This window comes from Nesoenas mayeri, assembly GCF_963082525.1.
Source record: "Nesoenas mayeri genome assembly, chromosome: 9".
Classification (NCBI taxonomy): domain Eukaryota; kingdom Metazoa; phylum Chordata; class Aves; order Columbiformes; family Columbidae; genus Nesoenas; species Nesoenas mayeri.
In genome coordinates, this window is record NC_137557.1 from 1,748,384 (window position 1) to 1,768,214 (window position 19,831).

A 19,831-nucleotide genomic window follows, 5' to 3' on the forward strand; every position below is an offset into this window, starting at 1 on the left:
GCACCGGGTAACGGAGCGTCCTGGCCGCGGGGGGAGCGCTGCCCCTTCAGCCACGGTGCGGGGGGTGGTGTCAGTGCCAGGAAACACTGACTGTCTTTAATCACTTTTGGATGAAACGAGAAACCCGTTGTCCCCACGTCCCTCGCCGCCGCGGAGCCCGTCACCTGTGGGGGAGGCGGACCGCAGTGCGCCACGGCGGCGCGCCGGTAAGTCTTCGCGGGTGTCACCGGTGGTGACAGCGCGCCGTGGGCTCCGGCAGCCGTCTGTGGGCAGCGGGACCACGGGCCCGCTCGCCCCTCGCTGCCCGTCACGCGTGGGGAACTCGCCCCGCCGGGGCGGCCAGCGCGCCGCATCGATTTCTCGGCGCTCGGCGGCGCTGCCTGGCCGCCTCGATGAGCTCGGCGCTGGCTCGCTGCTGCCTGCCCGCCGCCCAGGAAGGCGCTGAGCTCAAACCGGCGGCCGCGGCCCAGCGGCACCTGCGCTCCCGCCGCCCGGCCCGGCCGCTCCGCCGCTCAGGTAACGTGGGAGGGGCCCGGCGGCGAGCCCACCCCCGGCAGGGACAGGGCAGGGTGCCGCGGGCTGCCACCGCGGCGGGCGGGCGTGCCCTGCGGCCTGCTGGCCCCCCAGGCCCGCGGCGGGCCCCGGGTGCGGGCCGGGCCTGCCCGCTGTTGCCATGGCAACGCCGGGGCCGCGCCGCTGCGGCCTGGCCGAGCCCTGCGGCTCCGGGGGAAACGCTGCGGGTCGTTCCCTCTCCCGGGGCTCCCGCCCTGACCGCGGGGGTCCCGCCAGTGCTTTCCGGGGGCTGTGGGGACCGGCTGAGGAGTGTGGGGGGCGGTGAGGGTCCCGGTGTTAAACGTGTCGGTTTCCCGAAGGAGCGGCACCAGGGACCGGCCCAGCCCGGGGCTGTTTGTCCTCAGGGTGTTTGTCCTGACTCCAGTGGGAACTGGTCCCTTCCCAGGCTCTTTCAAGCCTGTGTGTCAGGAGAGCCCAGCTGATGGGAGCGGGGAGCACAGAGTGTGTGAGGTGGGTGTGACTGTCCCTGGCACCCCTTTAGATATCAGTTCATAGGATGATAAAGGGAAATTATTCGTGTAGAATCTTTCTTTTGCAGCTCTTGCTGCCTTTTCTCCCCAGGAACAAGCGCCAGGAGCAGAGGAAATGGCCTCAAGTTGCGCCAGGGGAGGTTGAGGTTGGATGTGGGGAACAATTTCTTCCCCAAAGGGCTGTTGGGCATTGGAACAGGCTGCCCAGGGCAGTGCTGGAGTCACCATCCCTGGAGGGCTGGACAGACGGACATGAGGTTCTCAGGACATGGGGCAGGGACAGGGATGGGGAAATGGTTGGACTCAATGATCTCAAGGGTCTCTTCCAACTGAAATGATTCTGTTCTGTTTTCTCTGCCTGTGAAAGTGTGGGTAAAGAAGGTGTGTGATTTGGGTTCTTCTGATGTGCGTTTTCTAGCAGCAGTCATTTTTGGTATTTTCATTTTTTGAGCAGTTTAGCTGTTGTAATGATCTGAGACAAATTTTAAACATGCAATTTTAAGCAGTTCAGCGGGATCCTTTACCTTATGAGTGAGAAACGTTTACAGCTTGATTTAAAAGAAATACTGAAAGCTGCATCATCGGGTTCTGATAAACTTAGTTGGTCTGCAAGCTTATTCTGAAAGCAAATTTGGAGCTGAAAGCTTATTTGGAGCAAATGCTGATTAATTAACGCCCTTAGTGAACCTGCTTGGGCTGATCAAAAATAGGGATGTTTGTAATTCTCATTGTATGGAAAGTGTAGTTATGTAGTGGAAGGCCAGCTTGTAGGATTAAGAATTATTGGGCAGTATTATATTATATTATATTATATTATATTATATTATATTATATTATATTATATTATATTATATTATATTATATTATATTATATTATGGTTGGTGGAGGGCGGCTTTTAGCAGGTGAGCACTGTACAAGGGTCTTAGGCCTCGCTTTAAGTCTGTGCTTTGCTGTTGGTGTCCCGAATGACCCTGGGCAGGTACTGTCTCCTTGAGCCTGGTTTTTCCCACATTTAACTTTGAAATCGAAATATTTGAAGCTCAGTTAACCAATGTTGTTATTATAAATTGTCCATTCATGATTTTGAATCAAGGCAAACTTTCTTGACATTCGAAATGATTTTGAAAAATAGCGTTGATTTAATTGTCCAAGAGGACATCCTTTCAGTCACCAGAAGACTGTATTTGGGTATGTTTGGTGTCTGTGGCTGGTTCCTATGGGACAGCTTGTAAGAAAGTAACCAAATTCCCGTGGTTCTTTGATCTCTAGGCTTTCTCCTGAGGTGCCCCATTAAGGCAGCTGTCTCGGTAGATGCCATTCACATGTTCCTCCTGTAGTGATCTGGAAATTTGGCTAAGGGAAAGAGACACCACAGGATAACTATGTAAAATCAACAACGATTCAGGCTGCTGAACTCACAAGTACAGCCGCCTTATTTTAGGATCTCGTTTGTAGAGGTGCCACATAAACAGCGCAGGTGGTGAGTGATTATTGCGAGTCAGTTATAATCAAAGTCTCTTAGTAACTAACAAACATGAGTAGTTTGGATTTTGTGCTGAACAAATGTGGAGGTTATTTGGTCTTCATCCCTTCTGGCTAATGATGATAACTAAGTGTTATATTGTTTAACTACTTGCTGGATAACAGCCTCTAATTAAAAACACCCAAATGATATTATTTTCTTTCAGTCTACAGCAGATACTGTAATAATTTGAAACTCTTGTTTGAAAATAAGTATTAAACACTTGAAATAATTCTAACATCTATGGAAAAAGATCGAACAGAGTCAGATCAATAAGTGTATGCTGCTTACTCCATTTTAAAGTGTACCTTACTCTCTTTGAATAGATTTTTCTAGAGGGGTCTGTTTGTTTCCTATGCCATTTATCTTTACATTTTGAAATGGAGGGTGAGAGGTTACTTTGCTCTTTGCAGGTGAGCTTGATAGCACCATTTATAACTTTGCCCAATGTAAATCGTTGGTTTAACATTTTTGATGTTGATGTTTCTATTGGCAAAATGCATGTATGGGAGTACAGGCTTTGTTTTCATTTCAATCAAAGTGTCGCAGCACCAGTTTTCAGAAACAAGACTTAAAAAACCAAAGGCCTGGAGACCTGTCTTTTAGATACTCCAACACACTTGTGCTCCAGAATGGGGACCTAAGATTGATCAGCTCCAGCTGCTGGTCGTTCTGTTGAAAAGCTGTTCCCTTTCACACTAATTGCAAGCCTTCCAGATGTTTCAGTTCACAGACGTTCACTGTAGAGCCTTCAAAAATACTTGAGCAGCTGATGAATTTGATGTTGTGTTCCAGCTCAGGCTTCAGTGTGAGTTTCCATGTAGCTGCTGTGGGTCCTTGTACCTTGAGGCAGCATCTTTGGAATTCTGAGTGTTCCTTTGCTGTTTGGCTTAGTAGTTTGATGTAAATTCAGGAGCGGGTGAGGGAATGTGCTAGGAGAGGATGAGAACCACGCAGGGAGAAGGTTGGGCCTGGCTGATGGAATGAGCCTCACCGATGTGCTGGTCAGACTGTCTCCTCACGAACGCCTGGGGTGTAACTGGTGTTCTAAGTTCAACTGAATCTGTTCATGTGGTGTTGGTGCTTGTTAATGTGCCTTTCTATCCTCCTCTGCTCCTCCTGGTGTTGCTCCTTAGTCAGGATAAAAGCCGCTTGTGTCTCGTCAGGCACTGAGAGCTGTATCTTCGTAGATACGGGCAGGAGTGTATCGCCTGTTGCAAATACACATGGCTTAGTTTGCCTGAGAAGTAGAAGTACGGAGCCTTAAAAACAGGTTCCCCTGTGGCTATAGGGGACAATTCTTACATCACTCCTTTAACTGTCTGGTACGAATCTTTGTGGTGGATCTACAGACGTCGTATGGAAACAGCCAGGTCGGAAAACCCCATGAGATTCAGCGTATGATGTTGTGTAACGAGTCTTATTTTTGTTCTGTTTGCCTTTTCTTTCTTCCCTCATTGTTTTTCTAATTAAGGTTTTGTGAGTGATCTCAGTTCTCCTATGTGGGCTATAGGTACCGCTGGACATTCCTGTGGGTGGGAGTGGCACATGGACCACTGCTGACCCACCAGAACAACTCTTCTGTGTGTCAGGATTCAGCTGGTGCGATCAAGCAGTGCTGGCAATGCCTTTTCCCTCCTCTGTTCCGGATTATGGAGGGAGTGGGCAGTAGGCAGGGAGAACATTAACCTTTTGTAGGTCTTGATAACCGACTACTCTCGAGTACTATGTTTATAAGAGGTATATTTGCAGGAAAATGCGTGCCGTATGCTCAAGGGGTGGTTGAAGAACCCTGGTGCGAGATAAGCAGTTGTCAGACAAGTGTATCGGTTGCCTGTGTATGTTCAAGACATCCCTGCAGGAGACAGCTACTGGGACTTGGCTGTACAACTTGCTCCAGCATCAACAGTCTGCTCCTGGCAACCTCTTTTCCAGTGGAAGCTCTAGAATTTGCAGGGCACCGGTCACCCCTGGGCCTTTGTCCTGTAGCTCCTCTGAGGCTCAGGTGTGTGCGGATGATCTGGGGCTTGTCCTGGCATGGTGAAGGGCCGTGGCGTGCAGTTCTTCTTTGATCCTGATGACACAAAATTGAGATGTACGTAGCGTGTTTGGCTAGTTTTATATGCTCCTCAATCCAGTTATTTGTCCAAACAGGGGAAAAAAAAGACAAAAATAGGAAGTTAAACAACAGGCAATATGTATGCTGAAGTGTAATGCTCTGCCTCGTAATGATAGCCACGTTGAGTGGTGAATATCTCGGCAAAAATGCCTTTCGTACTCTTTGTTTCTCTGGTCTTTTTCATTAATCTTGCTGTCATGAACTATGGTCTGTGAGCTTTTAACTTAAAATCTGTGTCTTGTAGTTTCATCTTTCTGAGCAATTCAGCTTATTTTAAGTTTGAGATTCAGGTTCATGTTCATTTGAAGATTGTTCAGTCAGTGTATATTTGAAGAGCTTTATTTTACCGTTCAATAACTGTTAGTAAGATTTACAGAGCTCCCAGGTACTACGAGGGGAAAACAGAATGACTGCGCAAGACGGTGTGTTGATATAAATTGGCATTCCTCTACAGAACCGTAAATTAAAGTCGTAGTTCCTTAAATGAGATAAGAGTCTGTAAAGTACTGCCTGCCTCTTTTTCAAGACAGAGTGTGGAATAATTTTAGGAAGATGATAGAAATAACTTCATTTAAAACATAAATCCTCTTGCATAGCAGTTCACCTAAAATCCCTCCAGTTTAGGCACACAGAGATTTGTTGGTGAAGTTGAATATTTAAAACGCTTTGTTTAGCTTGGACCGGTTCTAAAGGGTTGAAAACAAACTGTTGAGAAGTGAAGTGCGTATACAGAGGGTTTAGTGCCGCAGAGCTCAGCTGTGACTGATTTGTGGGCGCTCCTGGCTGCGCAGCGGGACGGGCAGCCCTGCGTTGCATACCGAGGAGCCGACTGCCGTCTGCGGAGGTTCGGACGTGAGTTTATGTAGCGACTTATTTGATTGTGGCAGCAAGTGATCTCCTGTGAACATCAAAGAAAATCCAGGTGCCTATGGGACTGTCTTGTATTTTGCGTTAAACAACGGTTAGATAAAATATGGAAACTCTCCAGAATTTGGCACTTTCTGGGAGAGTGTCTCTTTGACTCTTGCCTTGTATGTGCTCTACTTTCCTCACCTGGCTCCCAGGCTCTGGCAATCCTTAGGATGAGCTTTACCAGCGTATGAGCAGCAGGCCTTAATTTGACGAGCAAACCTGCATCTCTGACATAGTCTTCAAATTCTGTCCAATGCAGTGTCGTCTGGATAATTATTATATTTTGAGTGTAGCCACCTGAAAGGCTCCTTTGGGAAACTCGCTCACAGTTTGCTGACTTTGCAAATCCCACGCCTGTTTTGGGATTTGGCTAGGTCAGGGTAGGACTGTAGCAAGTATGGTTGTGTGCAAACCAGTTTTAGCTCTCCTGGGAACTTAAGAGTGAAAATATTGGTGGCTGTGGAACTAAACATGTGATTTTTGCTCAATCATGGATTTTGACCGAAGGGCCTAACGTAATTGAGACTTGTACTTGCATGTAAACCTTTTGTGAATTTAAGTATGAAAGTACTGAACTAGAGCACAAGTGTGATGGAGCAGCTGAGGGACCTGGAGGTTCAGCTGGAGAACAGGAGCTGAGGGGAGACCTTCTGATCTCTGAACTGCCTGAAAGGAGCTTGGAGCCAGGGGGGTCGGGCTCTGCTCCCCAGGAACAAGCGCCAGGAGCAGAGGAAACGGCCTCAAGTTGCGCCAGGGGAGGGTGAGGTTGGATCTGGGGACAATTTCTTCCCCAAAGGGCTGTTGGGCATTGGAACAGGCTGCCCAGGGCAGTGCTGGAGTCACCAGCCCTGGAGGGTTGGACAGACGGACATGAGGTTCCCAGGACATGGGGCAGGGCCGGGGTGGGGAGCTGTTGCACTCCATGATCTCGAGGGTCTCTTCCAACTTAAATGATTCTATGGCAAAACGTATCCTGGATCTGGCTGCTGGGGTGGATGTTAAGGACTGAGGAGCTTCTGTTTTCCCAGTGCAGCAGCCAAGGAGCCTTGAAATCCCAGTCTGTTCTGGGCAGAAGGGCTTGAAGTCCTGGGTGGATTGAGCTGGTACTGCTGAGACAGAAAAAATAGCTTTAAAACATGATGAACATTTTGCAGCCTGAAAACTGGAGAAATACAACAGTTCTTTAATTGTGAAGCAATGAAACTCATCTCTTGAAGAGATAGTAGTCGTTGCAACGGTTAAGTGAATGGCCCGTTTGTTTCAAACCTGATATCAAAGTGTGAACACATTGGCAATCCAGAAGCATTTCTGAAGTTTAGTATTTATAGGTCTGTCTTTGGAATAAAGGAATTTAAAATGGAGTGGATCTAAACTGAGAACCAAAATCAACCCAACTCTAGTTTAAATTGATGTTAAAATAACTTTCTAGATATTTATTTTCTCAATGCACATTTTGATTATAACAAGTAGGACAATAAATTACATTATTTTAATTGCACGATATAAAAACACCTGAAATGAGTCACATCAATAGACTTTGTTCTGTTGATTGTGTAAGTACTATGGATCTTCATTTATAATAGTAAATGAAATATTAAAGATGCTGCACTACTGACTGCATAGCATCTGTAAGTGAAATATCAGATACTAGAAGTATTTTATAGATTACTCCCCAAACTTCTGAAAAATAAACATTTAAGGCAAAAATGTAAAAATAAGTTAAAATATGTTCTGATATGTAAATGATTTTATCTGTACATTTGTGTGTGTTTAGATGGTTGTAGAATCTTTTGTGAAAGTCTAGAGCAATAATTTCATACCATAAATTACTTCGAATTTGCTGCCAATGTCAATTTCAGGTTCCTTGGTAGCATCAATTTGTTGATGTCTTATATTAAAATCTTCATTATTTAAATTGCATGCCAACCAAATCTACTCACATGGTAACTTTTTAAAAGGGTACAACCATATGTTAATTTATATGTGTACCAACATGACTTGTATGCGTTATAGCACCGTAACGTTGATCCAAGACTTGGTTACAGTTTAGCACTTTTGTTTTTCCGTAGTTTAGAGATGGGCCGTCACTCCTCGGACACAGAAGACGAGAACAGAAGCAGAAGGAAGAAGAAGCACCGCAGGCGTTCGTCTTCCAGTAGTTCCTCAGGCAGCAGGACGTACAGCCGCAAAAAGTCCGGAAGGAAATCAAGGTCGCGCTCTCGAGATCTCCAGTCTCGTTCTCATTCTTATGAAAAAAGGTGCATTTGCAGTAATTTACTGTCTGCTGCAGTTGTTAACAAATCGGGCTCTTTCGTGTTACGTGTAGTCAGTTTTAGGTTGGAATTTTATAGCAAAGTTTGCTCTGAATCTTGGAAAATATGGCAATATTTTCACTTATATTTAAAGCAAAAAAAACCCCAAACCACCTTCACCCCTTCCCAGAATCCAGAACCAATGTGTACGCAGATCCACAGGTAACTTCCTAATTAAAACAAACAAAACCCAAGCAACCAAAATAACTTTTCCTTTCTCTTCCTTCTAAAGAGTGAATTTCTAATATCTTTTTGGAAATAGAATAGTTTGTATGTTAATACCGGTTGGAAAAGCAGTTTCATTCAACTAGTTACAGAGTATTCTGTGTTACTTTTGCTGTTATAATAAACCAAGTAGGTCTTTCCAGACAACAAGGTAGATTTTCTCCAGAGAAAGACTCGAGGTGATTTTACAGTAGGTCTATAAATTTGCTGCAACAGCCGTTTTTCACCATTATTCTCGCTTTTTTTAATGTGTACAGCATGCAGTAGTCAGCCAGGTGAGTAGAACACAGATCGTGTGGCTATATCTATCTATATCTACCAAATTTTTCTTGACCCAACATCAGATTTCTTTCATCAGAGGCCCCTTTCAGTACCTGACCTTTGCAGATCCCATGGTCGTGTCTGGGCCTGACTTGCTTTGGAGCCAAACTGAACCGCTGATGGTTGATTTAGAAAATACTCCTGGTTTCTGGCTGCCCTATGAATATATTAGCAAGTGCTCCTGACAAACCTTTAGCTGGCGGAAGAGTGTGCCTTTGAGAGACAAGTTGGCTGGTTTTGGGGGGTTTCTTGTGGTTTTTTTAATTGCCGTTTCCCCTTTCTTCTGTTGGTGCTTAGCATCTGCATGCAGCCCTCAGGGGACGCGGCGAGATGACATGGGCGGCGATGCCAACAATCTGCCGCTGACACGCAGCTCTGTGAATCTCGTTAGGCCGGTGCAGGCATGGCTATCTCGCAGATAAAACCAGAGCTCCAAGGGAGATTAGAGTCTGGACCAAGACCAGTTGACTTCACTTGAATCCAGAAAGGGGGAAGGTGTCTGCTTTTAGGATCTGGCACCTTTGCTTTGCCCTTAGTTTAAGGTGTTTGCCCCTGGCGGTTAAGTCACTATTACACGCTGGGGTCCTGCTGGATTTATCCCTGACCTGTAAGAATCAAAAGCAGAAGTCTCTAAGATTATTATTATTCTTCATCTTTGTTCATCGGAGACGTTACATTCCTTTTTGAAATGAAAACCTCTTCCTTGCTAGTTAACCTATAGATCCTTCCCGGTTTGGACTCCTGCAGCATTACTAGTACGTAACACAGCACCTTTTTCCCTGTGTTAGATACACAGATATCGTGTCGACCACATCCTGAATTACAAAAATGTGCACATGTGGTGTTATATTTTAATATTACTCAAACATAACAAAGCCCCCAAAATATGGAGGGTCCCATAAGGATTGTAGTTGTTCTTATTTAGCTGGTAGGGAGATGGAAACAGAGAGGAAGTTTGTCACAAGATTGAAACTTGAGAGGCTTTGCATTGGTTGGTTCAATTTACATTTAGTATATTTAGTATTTCTATTTCTATTTAGTATGTATTCTTTTGCTTTTCTGCTATCCGTATAGGAATTTATTATTTGAATCAATGAAATGGGGAGGCTGGGGGGAAGGGACGTACGACTCTGGCTCTTGGCTGAACTCAGGAGAATATTTCCAGGCTCAAATGGAATAAATTAATACTGATTATTTGATTACTAATAGTAGTTTAAAAAAATAAAAAAGAAAAGAGGAGGATCAGTTTACATCAGAGCAGAACAAAGATTGTGTATTGTGGACCCTGAGATAAGAAATCTGTAAGTTTATATATAGAGAGACACAGAAGATATTTTTGGGGTACATAAAATACATTTCAATGTTTCTATGTCCCTTTTAAGTAAACTGTTATTTTTTTTATTTGTTTGTTTTTCCAGTTTAGTTTGTTTGGTGTTTTGAAGCGCCGGTGGGGTACTGATAGCACGGTTTTGTTGCAGACGCAGACACAGATCGAGCAGTAGCTCTTCATATGGCTCGAGAAGAAAACGCAGTCGCAGCCGATCAAGGGGCAGAGGCAAATCCTACAGGTCTCAGAGGTCGAGATCAAAAAGTAGAACAAGAAGGTAAGATTATTTTTCTAATAAAAGCAATTATTATTTCTACTGTAAAAACATTCACTTAAAAACTCTGTATAGTTACTGGGTTTGGAATACAGCAGAAAAAATGGTTGCGAGGAAGTCACTTGAAACTGTGCCTAATTTGAAATCTCTGTGCTGTTCTTTTGATGAGCTAAATATTTAAATATGACTGGTGGAACAGTTCATTTTGAAGATAAGTTACATATTGTGCATTTGACCAAGTGCCGAAAACATTAATGAAGTCAGCTCGCTTTACCTGTAATCACCTGAAGACTTGTGGCAGGTTGTGTTTGGTCACTGTTTCCCATCATCCCCATGCGTAACATTGGCCCCCTGAAGATCACACTCACTGTCATTTTCTTATCTGTATTTCCCTCAGAAAGAGATGAGGATTTAGTTATGCACGTTTCTCTTAATATAATAATATAAAGATATCTGCGATGCTGAAATTTTTTATAAATTGGCTTGTGACAAATGGATATTTTCAATAATAAACATAGAGGCTGAATCAGAGGTTGAATGATAAAATCTGCTTCATACTTTTGTAATTAAAAGAAGCTCAATTTGTGTGTGTGCGTATTTTTCAATTAAAAAGTTGAAATAAAGTTCATCCCTGAATATCGGAATTATCATTAGCATTTTCAATTGAATTTAAATTCGTTATTGAGTGTAGCAGGCAGATCAGAGCTTTGTTGGTGTGTGTTTCCAGATTTTCAGGCAGGTGATTTTGTGTACCTGCGCCCAGACTTCAGCGAAACATGTTATTTTCACATACCAAGCAGAGCTGTTGCTTCTAAACCTTGAGAGATGGTTGTTGAAAGATGTGAATGTTTCACTTCCTTTTAGTTGTGTTTTCTCATGACTTATTCCCAGCTGTTCATTATAAGAGTTTCCTGGACACTTCTTGCTACGGTGCATTTGTAGCAGCAATTTGGTTGTTTGAACTGTTTGATCTCTCTTTGAATGTATCTGAGCCGGAGACCCCGGATCAGCTACTGCGCTGCCTGTAGAAATCATTCTGTAAATAGCCACTGCTTTTATAACCAAATCAGCTTTAAAACAATGACATGTGTGAAGAATAAGGTGAAAATGAAGGTGGTTTTCAGTATGTCAGATATCCAGCACTAGGACATGACTTAAAGCTATTTGTTTTATTATAAGGAGTATAAACTGCAGATCTCATTAGACATAGTCTAGTGGTCATCTTTTCTGAGGGCTTTCCTGACGTTAATTGTGATTTCAGTGTATGGAAATTATGCACCTAAAAACTTTAAAAACACGAGTACTGTGTGTTTCAGTTTGTGCTGGGAAACACTGTGTATAAAATATTTTATGTATAAAATATACTGGCTTTTCAGTACTATAGCTCTGAAGATATAGCTGCAGGTCGCTTCAAATGATATTACTATTCACAGCTATAGTTCTTCAGGGAACATATTTGTAAATAACATCCTAAATTATAACAGAAGAGTCTTTTGGCATGTTAAAATCACAAAGTGAACATGTTAAAAGCATAAAACAAAACCCAAAAGGACACACTGAACCCTTTATTGTATTTTTTGCAAGTCTGCTCTGTGCTGTAACGTTCCACTGAGGAGCTGTGGATTAATCTTATTTCTGGAGAAGAGTGAAAGCGGCAGCAGACGCTGCTACCAGAGGCCTGTGTTTTCTGTTTGTTGGTGCTGAGGCGGTTGCAGCGATGCTAAATACAATAGTCACTTCTTTTGCTATCTCATAATCCACCTCGTGCTTTCCACGGGAGGCACGAGCAGCTTTCCTAGCAGGACCCAGGACATCATGAGATTGTGGGGGAAAAGAGGGAATACGATGCAGGGGTATTAAAAACAATTACAAAATGTATGGCTTGAGAAGGTGATCAAGAAACAAGCGTTTCCTCTCTCGTGCCGTGAGACCCGGGGCAGGCACCCAGTGAGCAAAGTCCTCGTCAGACCCACGGCCGCGGTTCTTGCGGGTCACGTAATTACGCTGTGGAAGCCCTGGCTGTTGGAGGTTGAAATGGATTTTAAAAAGCAGTCAGACAAGAAAAATCCATTCAAAGCCGTTAAATGCCAAGAGACGATATTTGTCTTAGGAAATGTCTGTATTTATAGTGCTGAAGTGCAATTTTCATAAGAATCTGGCATCTGCAATTCATATTTTTGCTTGGGGTGGGGCAGCTTATTTTCAGCCGAGTTTCCCAGGTAAGTACTGAAGCAAACACTTAGATAAACTGGGTGATAAGGTGCCCGGGAGCCGCTGCCTGGTGTTAGTGCAGTAATGAGTGCCGTACCCACCAAAGCATTTGCGGCCGTCTCCAGCTCCCGAATTGCCAGTGGCAGGGAGTAAAATCCTCCGACCTGCAAGAACGGGCAGCTCGTCTGTGCTACTCGCAGTTGTAACGTGGCTGCTCCACCTGTAGGACTCAGCAACTCTGAGTTTCTTTTTCCCCGATGGGAATGGGATTGCCACTAGAAAACTAGTTGCCAATGGGACGTTAACATCCATTACGTGGTATCTTCAGATCACTAATTCAGGTAGTTTGCTTTACAAGGTAGCGAAAACATTGGTAAAAATATATGTGACTGTAATGTAATTCTATTTTTTAAATCCCTTTTATTTGAGTGAATGATTTACAGACCTTCAACTGTGTAAACTACTGAAAAATCAAGTTTCAATTGGAAAAGTTGGATTTTTATAACGACATGTTTAAAAAGCATTTTGAGCAGCTATTGCTTGAAACCTAAAATGGTTTTTTTTTTGGACTTTGTTTTAGAAGATGAGAAAACTTGTGTGTATAATAACTATTTTATTTTAGATGCGTTTATTTCGAGTCAAAAAAAGTGGGGCTTCCTAGTAATGCTATAAATTTAAAGCTGTCCTACAGCAAGACAGTACAATGCAAATAAGACTTAATAAGATCACAAACTGAATTTCAGCGCAACAACCAAGATTTACATTAAATTAGGAATTTTAAAACCGATTTAGTTTGTTTTACTGAGCATTTGCTTAATAACATTTCGCCTTCCTGCAATCTTTTTAAAGCCAATAATTCGTCTGTGAAACGCAGGCGCATCCTCGGCAGAAAAATTGAAAGCAACAGCTCACTTTCCGAAACCACACGTAGAGTGATAGAAAGAAATATTTCAGCCCTGCGAAATTTAATAAATCAGCCCATTTCCTAATTTGATCATATTAGATGCTGATGTGGAAGAAGCATTTCAAATCCCATCTCCTCATTAATATACATCAGGCTGGGGAATAGGCCAGGATGCTTATGCAGAGATGTCACCGTTCCCGGTTCTTAGTTTACTAAGTGGAACAGGTTGATGCGATACCGGGTGCTATTTGTCAATGTCTCGCTAAAATGGTTTGGGTCGAGTTATGGAGTCCAGAAAGACGGCGGCTGATAAATCAAAAGTGGATTGAGTGGACAGGAGGCAGTGATTGATACCGTGACAGGATATGAAGAAAGGAATCTTGATACCGGCGCGCGCGATATTGAATATGAGAAGGAAAATGGCCCTGGAGTATGGATATTATTCAAGGAAATGAGAATAATAATATCATCTTGAAATTATTGCTGGCTGAAGATTAGGATAGTTCTTATTAGAATATTATGCTTCTCCGGAATGGAGAAACTCGGATTTCATATAATTTCTGTGTGGATAGAGTCGTGTTAATATTTTCAACGTTTTCCTCGCGATTGTTCTGCCGGTCGAGCGTATATGGAAATAACTCGCTTCCCATCGGGGCTCGTAACGCAAATCTTTTAATTCGTGTAGCTTTAAATAGAATTAACCAAAATATCTTAACCTTTATTCCCTGATTTCATACAATTCAGTGATTATCGAGTATTTCCCTATAATTGCGTTTAAAAGTGCAAGTTTGTTTTTTATTGCCTGCCAAGTGCTTTTGGCTTTTCCCTTTATGTTAAACTGCAAACTGCTGCCTTGAAATATCTTTAATGTGGTTCAGCGTAGATTGCCACAAGAACATCTATACATCTATGGCCAAGAAGGGAAAATCTCATGCGTTAAGTAATCCTGTTTGTAGGGTCGATGCCTTTGGCCTGTCTGTGAAGGGAGCGTTTGATCAGTGCATTATTTTTAATTATTATTTTTAATTTCCCTGTGTGTGGGGGGTTACACAGTTACCTCTTATTTCTTTACCATTGTTCCCATCTAATCAATTTAATATCGCAATGTGTGCATCCGATGGCGGTCCAGCCGCAGGGTGACTCGCTGCTTTTGGGTGGCTTTGCAACAGTCTTGGGTTTTGGTGTGAAAAGCAGCTTGTTGACCGAAGTTGCCGTTATCCCGGCAGTGTAAATTAATTTACACATGTAGAATTAATTTACGTTCAAGCCTCGTAGCGTTCCAGGATTCTTTGTGTTTAGCACTTAGTTTGTCATAATTGAAAATAGGTTCCTGTAGTGATGCCGGAAGAGCCACGTGAAAGAGTCATTAAATGAATAATAGTAAATCCTCACTAGTTTATTTAAAATAGTGCTGTGTATACGTGCTGAATATTTAGGTTCACAAATGCAGTGATCTCTAAAGATAGTGTAATTCGTGTTTCGTGGTTTATGACACACAGTGATGGTGGAATTACAATGAAATATTTCCCCGCCACCCCTTTCGGCTGCATTTTCGGCACCAGCACCACCAGCCATTTGTTTTGCTCCATTCTCAACAGGCCGGAGCTCCGTTCAGACACTCGTTCATGCCTGGGACAAGCCGTAAAGCCTGGCTTTGCATCGGGGCTTTACCTGTGTTCTTTATAGCCTGATGTTGCGTATGGAAGGTCTTGAGCTGTTTGGAGGTTTCAGGTTGAATTACTGTCAAGAGCCAATCATCTTTTGCATGAAGGTTTGGGGTTTTTTGTCTTTCAGAATTTTTCCTTTTCAATATCTTCTTAAAAATAAATCCATTATTAGCAAATATTTTAGTAAAGAGTCAACATTGCACAGTGGAGTGTTGTTTGTAAGACCTGTCGAAGATATGAACAGTGGTATCATTGATTGCTCTTGTATTTGCATTGCTTGGAGTGGTGGACAGGAGTGGGTCAGCCTTCAGTTGGTCTCTCTTTTCCATATTATTTTGGTGTGGTATATTCATGTGTTGGGGTCTTTCCAAATTAAAACCCCGGCCTAGCAGGTCTTACAGCTGATAACAAGTGTCGGATCAAGACGTAATCTGTAGGAACTTGTGTTCAAACCTTCCTTTGATTTGCAGGCTGTGTCTGTCTGTCCTGTTAGCACGCGCTCATGGAAAGCTTCAAATAGATTAGTGTCAAGTTTTAATTACGATCAACCTTAAGAAGAATTTATTGAAAATAAAATAAAGGTTCTAAGGAGAGATAAAAGGGCCGTGTGTTTGGAGGTAGATGTTGGTGTCACAGCAATGGGAGGAGAAGAGATAATGGCAGATAAATGAAGAGCAAAGTTGAGAGAGGCCTTGTAACTTGGACTGAGAGTTTGTGGAGGGGCAGGAGGAGCAAGAGATTAATTAAAACCCAAAAACAAGAACAGAGTGGCTGAAGTAGCAGGCAAAGATCATCACACAAGATAAACTGCAGTTGTGTGGACTTAGAAGATTGATTATTAAGAATGTTGTGAAGAAAGACTGTATTTAAAAATGATGCAGATGTCTGCCTGAAGGCTGAGGTTGTGTTCGGTTGGGCAGAGGCCTGTGGAGCCATCAGTGTGCCCAGGTGGCCAAGAAGGCCAATGGTATCCTGTCTTGTATCCAAACCAGCGTGGTCAGCAGGACAAGGGCAGTGATCCTTCCCCTGTGCTCTGCATTGGGGAGGCCACACCTGGAGTGTTGTGTTCAGTTCTGGGCCCCTCAGCTCAGGAAAGAGATTGAAGTGCTGGAGGGTCCAGAGAAGAGCAACAAGACTGGGGAAGGGACTTGAGCACAAGCCCTATGGGGAGAGGCTGAGGGAGCTGGGCTTGTTTAGTCTGGAGAAGAGGAGGCTCAGAGCTGAGCTCAGCACTCTCTAGAACTACCTGAAGGGCAGTTCTAGCCAGGGGGGGATTGGGCTCTTCTCCCAGGCATCAGCAATAGGACAAGGGGCCATGGGCTTCAACTCTGCCAGGGGACATTTAGGCTGGAGATTAGAAAGCAATTCTGTGCAGAGAGAGTGGTCAGGCACTGGAATGGCTGCCCAGGGAGGTGCTGGACTCACCAGCCCTGGAGGTTTTTAAACTCAGATTGGACATGGCACTTAGTGCCATGATCTAATAAACGGACTAGAGTTGGACCAAGGGTTGGACTTGATGATCTCTGAGGGCTTTTCCAGCCCAGTCGATTCTGTGATTCTGTGATTCTGTGGAGCAGGCACATGGCGGTGCTGTGCGCCCTCCTGGGGAAGGGCAGGATGGGGCTTCTGTGCAGCTGCTGTAGGGAGCAAGGAATGGCGAGGACACTGAGGAACCTGGCTGGGCTTGTCCTCAGCGCGCAAAAGCTGCCGAAACCTGTAACGATTGGCAATACCTCCTTTGGAAACGGATCCAAGGATTTTCCAGAAAAAAAAAAGTCCTATAAGAAATCAAGAAATGCTATTTAATCAGAATATTTCTTTTGAAATGTTTCATTACTCTTCTTTATTTTTGCCTAGTAGTAGCTGCTGGAGTTACCGTTCTATTGAAGTTTTGATCTTTAATTCTGTCCTTGCTGCACAAATGCAACTAGATGTACAGGCCCACACGATCAGGTGAGAAATGAGCGTAAATATGACATATTTTTCTCTCTTACCAGTGGGGAAGGGGAAGTTTGGAGTCTTTTGGTCCATGCGAATGTGTATGGAATTAAGGTACGGTAATATTCCTTTCCTGAAACTTCCAATAAAGGCTTTGGGCAGGGAAGAACTAGTGGAATTCAGATTACTGAGTTTGCTCACATGATCTTTAGCTTTTCTGTGGATGGCAACGTCGGATCATAGTTCTTCTTTTTCCCCACAATAAATCAAAACCTGCAGTTTTTATTTAGGATTTTGTTGCGTTACAAGTTGTATCGCCAATAGTCTCTCAAAATATTTTGTAGCTATAACAACTGCCTCTTTTTTCCAAAGGAAAGGAGCAGTTTGTCTCCATGAGCGCGCTGGGAAGCGGCAGCCCGGCAGGTTTCCTAGAGCTGTAACCCACCCGTGAGCGCGTTACCCACATCTAATTGACCGCTTTGGGAAATTAAACTTCATAAGGCGGTGCCAAGGGCCCTCGAGTTATCAATAAGGCCAGAGAGCTGCTCGTGACAGTTGCTTTGATGCCTTTCATTGGTAGACAAACAAAAAAGCTTTAAAAAAAGATATGAATGCATAAGTGCTGTTCATTTAGAGCTAAGTATTGAGTGTAATTACATGTAAACTGTTTTTTTCCTAGAGCAGTCCAGGTGTTACATACACAGCGTGTTTTTAAAGTAGAGTTCCTTATTTTTCTAAAACCTTTTTTATTCTTGCTTTGGAAAAGGGTGTATTTGTAGGTTGGTGGGTTTTCTGGTGTGGTTTTTTTATGGTCCAGATTTCTGTTTGGGAAAAGGTACTCAAGCAGATGAGAAGAATATGATTCCTCTTAGTCGAGAGCTGGCTGCTTGATTTTGATGTGTCTACATTCTAAACTACTATGTATTTTTACTTGTTTTGTTTTTAAATCCTCCTTTTCTCTGCTGCCGAAGTCATGGCCATGAAGTAGAATCTGTGGGGTTGTGTGCGCCAGCCGAAGATCATTGTACAACCCTCATTCTGCTGCCCTCTTCCCCACGGGTCTATCAATGGATTTCTGTTGGTCCACAGATTCCTTGGCATATTTACACATTCATGGATTGGTTACCACAGCCCTTCTCAATTATCTTTGTCTATTACTCTTGTGTTGTTACATTCAAGTTGCACGAGGGGCAGTTATAACCAGCCACCGTGGATCTGGGGCAGCAACTTCTGGAGTGTTCTGTGCCTGTTGCTTTGCTTTTCTCAGACTAGAGGTTAAATATGTTGCTAGAAATAGATCAGGTCCTGGAAAAAATTACTAATGAGACAGATAAGGTGTTGTTCATCAGTAACGTCTTGTCTCCGTGGCTGGAAGCTGGAATTTCATGGGAGCCAGGACCTGGGACCAGTTCCTGCCTGAGCTGTTTGCCTCCAGGTATTATGGTTCTTTGCTCCTTGCTGTGCTCCACGCCATCCCAAATCTTTGTAGCAGACATGGTAGCTGCTAACTCTTGCTTTTGAGCCTTTCTGTTGTTGTTTTGAGTTTGAGAGATGGTCGCCCCTCTGTATAAATCAGCATCCATGCCCTGGAATTCTTTGATCGCCGCTTTTGTCCTCAATTGCAGCCGAAGCCACCGCTCGGTAGCGTTGCTGTCCTTGTCAGGAGGACAGGAGCTGCTGCATACAGCACTTTTGGTACCCTTGTACAAATGTTATCCCATATAAATCAATTGTATTTCAAGATCCAGAGAGGCAGTTGCCAGTTTTTGTTGCTATTATAACCTAAAGGTGCTTTGGGAGCAGGTTCGTGCCAGAGTAAACCAATTAAAGTTGGGGTACCGTGACACTTCCCTGACTGTCCCTCCACCCTTTAGTGCCTGTTCTTGTCCTCCCACCTCTGTGTTCCGAGATATTTCGGTGTGTCGAGCTGTGTGAACGTTCCCTCTTGCTCCGGTTCAGTGAGGAGCGAGAGAAGAGGGCGAGACACCCACATACGGAGAATGCGGGTTGGGGAGAAAAGGGTCAAACCCGGGTTGTTGGAGTCGAGATCAGCTGGGAGGCGATTGTAACGCTGGAGTAGCACTGTGAGCAGGACAAGGTGCCGCTTCCTAAGGCACCGTGTCTCCCTGAAGTGCAAGAGCATGAATGTCTATAGGTAATAACGCTTCAGCTGGTCCGAACGCAGGTTTATTGGTATAAAACTTTGGCTGTATCAGCATTGATGGCAAAGCTGCACTTGATTGCAGTGATTCCAGGTTTTACCAAGGTGTGATGTTAGAGGAAGAAAAGGTGACTGCAAATATCTGATAATTTCAAGCATAGGTAGAGCCTTTGTCTACTTATTGTTAAACTACCATTTAAGTAACTACCTGAGCAACATCTTTTACGTTAAATATGTGACCACATAAGGAAAAGGTGTTAAAACTCCTATTTGGTTTTGCACAACGTGACTGCAGAGAGATGTATTTAAATATATCTTAAAAAAAAATTGAAATACAGGAAAAGATAGGAGGTTAATATCTACACCTTAATATTAACTGTGACTTAAACGTTTTGCGTGGACTTTTAAAGATTCAAAATAAAGCAAGTTTTCTGCAAGTTCATATGTGCACACCTCCAAAATGCCATGTTTCATGCGCTTTCAATATGGACTTTCCTCAGCCATAAACAGGATTGTACAATATTCTTCAGCTGCAGTTTTCATAGGATTGTGTCAACTCCTAGTGAGGGAAACTGAAACTCCTTGGCTTTAATTCTGTATCACCGATTTATGTCCTAGAAGTGAAAGCAAGGGCAGTAGTATGTGTGAGTGTTGTGTTTTTAATAATGGTGCATATACTGTTAAATATCTGGTTTTCTTCTATAGGTTTTGCCTCTCTTACATAGAAACATGCAGGGGTAAGCTAAATGGTAATAGAATTTAAATTAATGTGCGGCATAGCACTCAAAATCTGTTAGCGGTCTGTATCAAAAAGATATGCTAAAAGTTTTCCTGTTAAAGCTTCTTGATTGGAGAATGGGTAAAGCAAAAACCCCCTTTTCCTATTTTTCTGCT

At 43.4% G+C, this 19,831-nt stretch overlaps 1 protein-coding gene across 3 annotated transcripts in view; it reads left to right on the forward strand.

The window, feature by feature from the left end:
* Positions 1-421: 421 nt before the first annotated feature.
* The window catches only part of RSRC1 (arginine and serine rich coiled-coil 1), a 128,963-nt gene continuing 109,553 nt past the window's right edge, over positions 422-19,831 (forward strand). The window contains exons 1-3 of one of the 3 annotated variants that reach the window (XM_080349938.1): positions 422-516; positions 7,667-7,855; positions 9,934-10,059. In XM_080349938.1, the coding sequence (XP_080206064.1) occupies positions 7,674-7,855; positions 9,934-10,059 (308 nt within the window). In that variant the 5' untranslated portion in view covers positions 422-516; positions 7,667-7,673. Of the gene's footprint in view, positions 517-1,002; positions 1,024-7,666; positions 7,856-9,933; positions 10,060-19,831 lie in introns of those variants that run through there. The other 2 variants (XM_080349940.1, XM_080349939.1) reach the window with 2 other exon arrangements.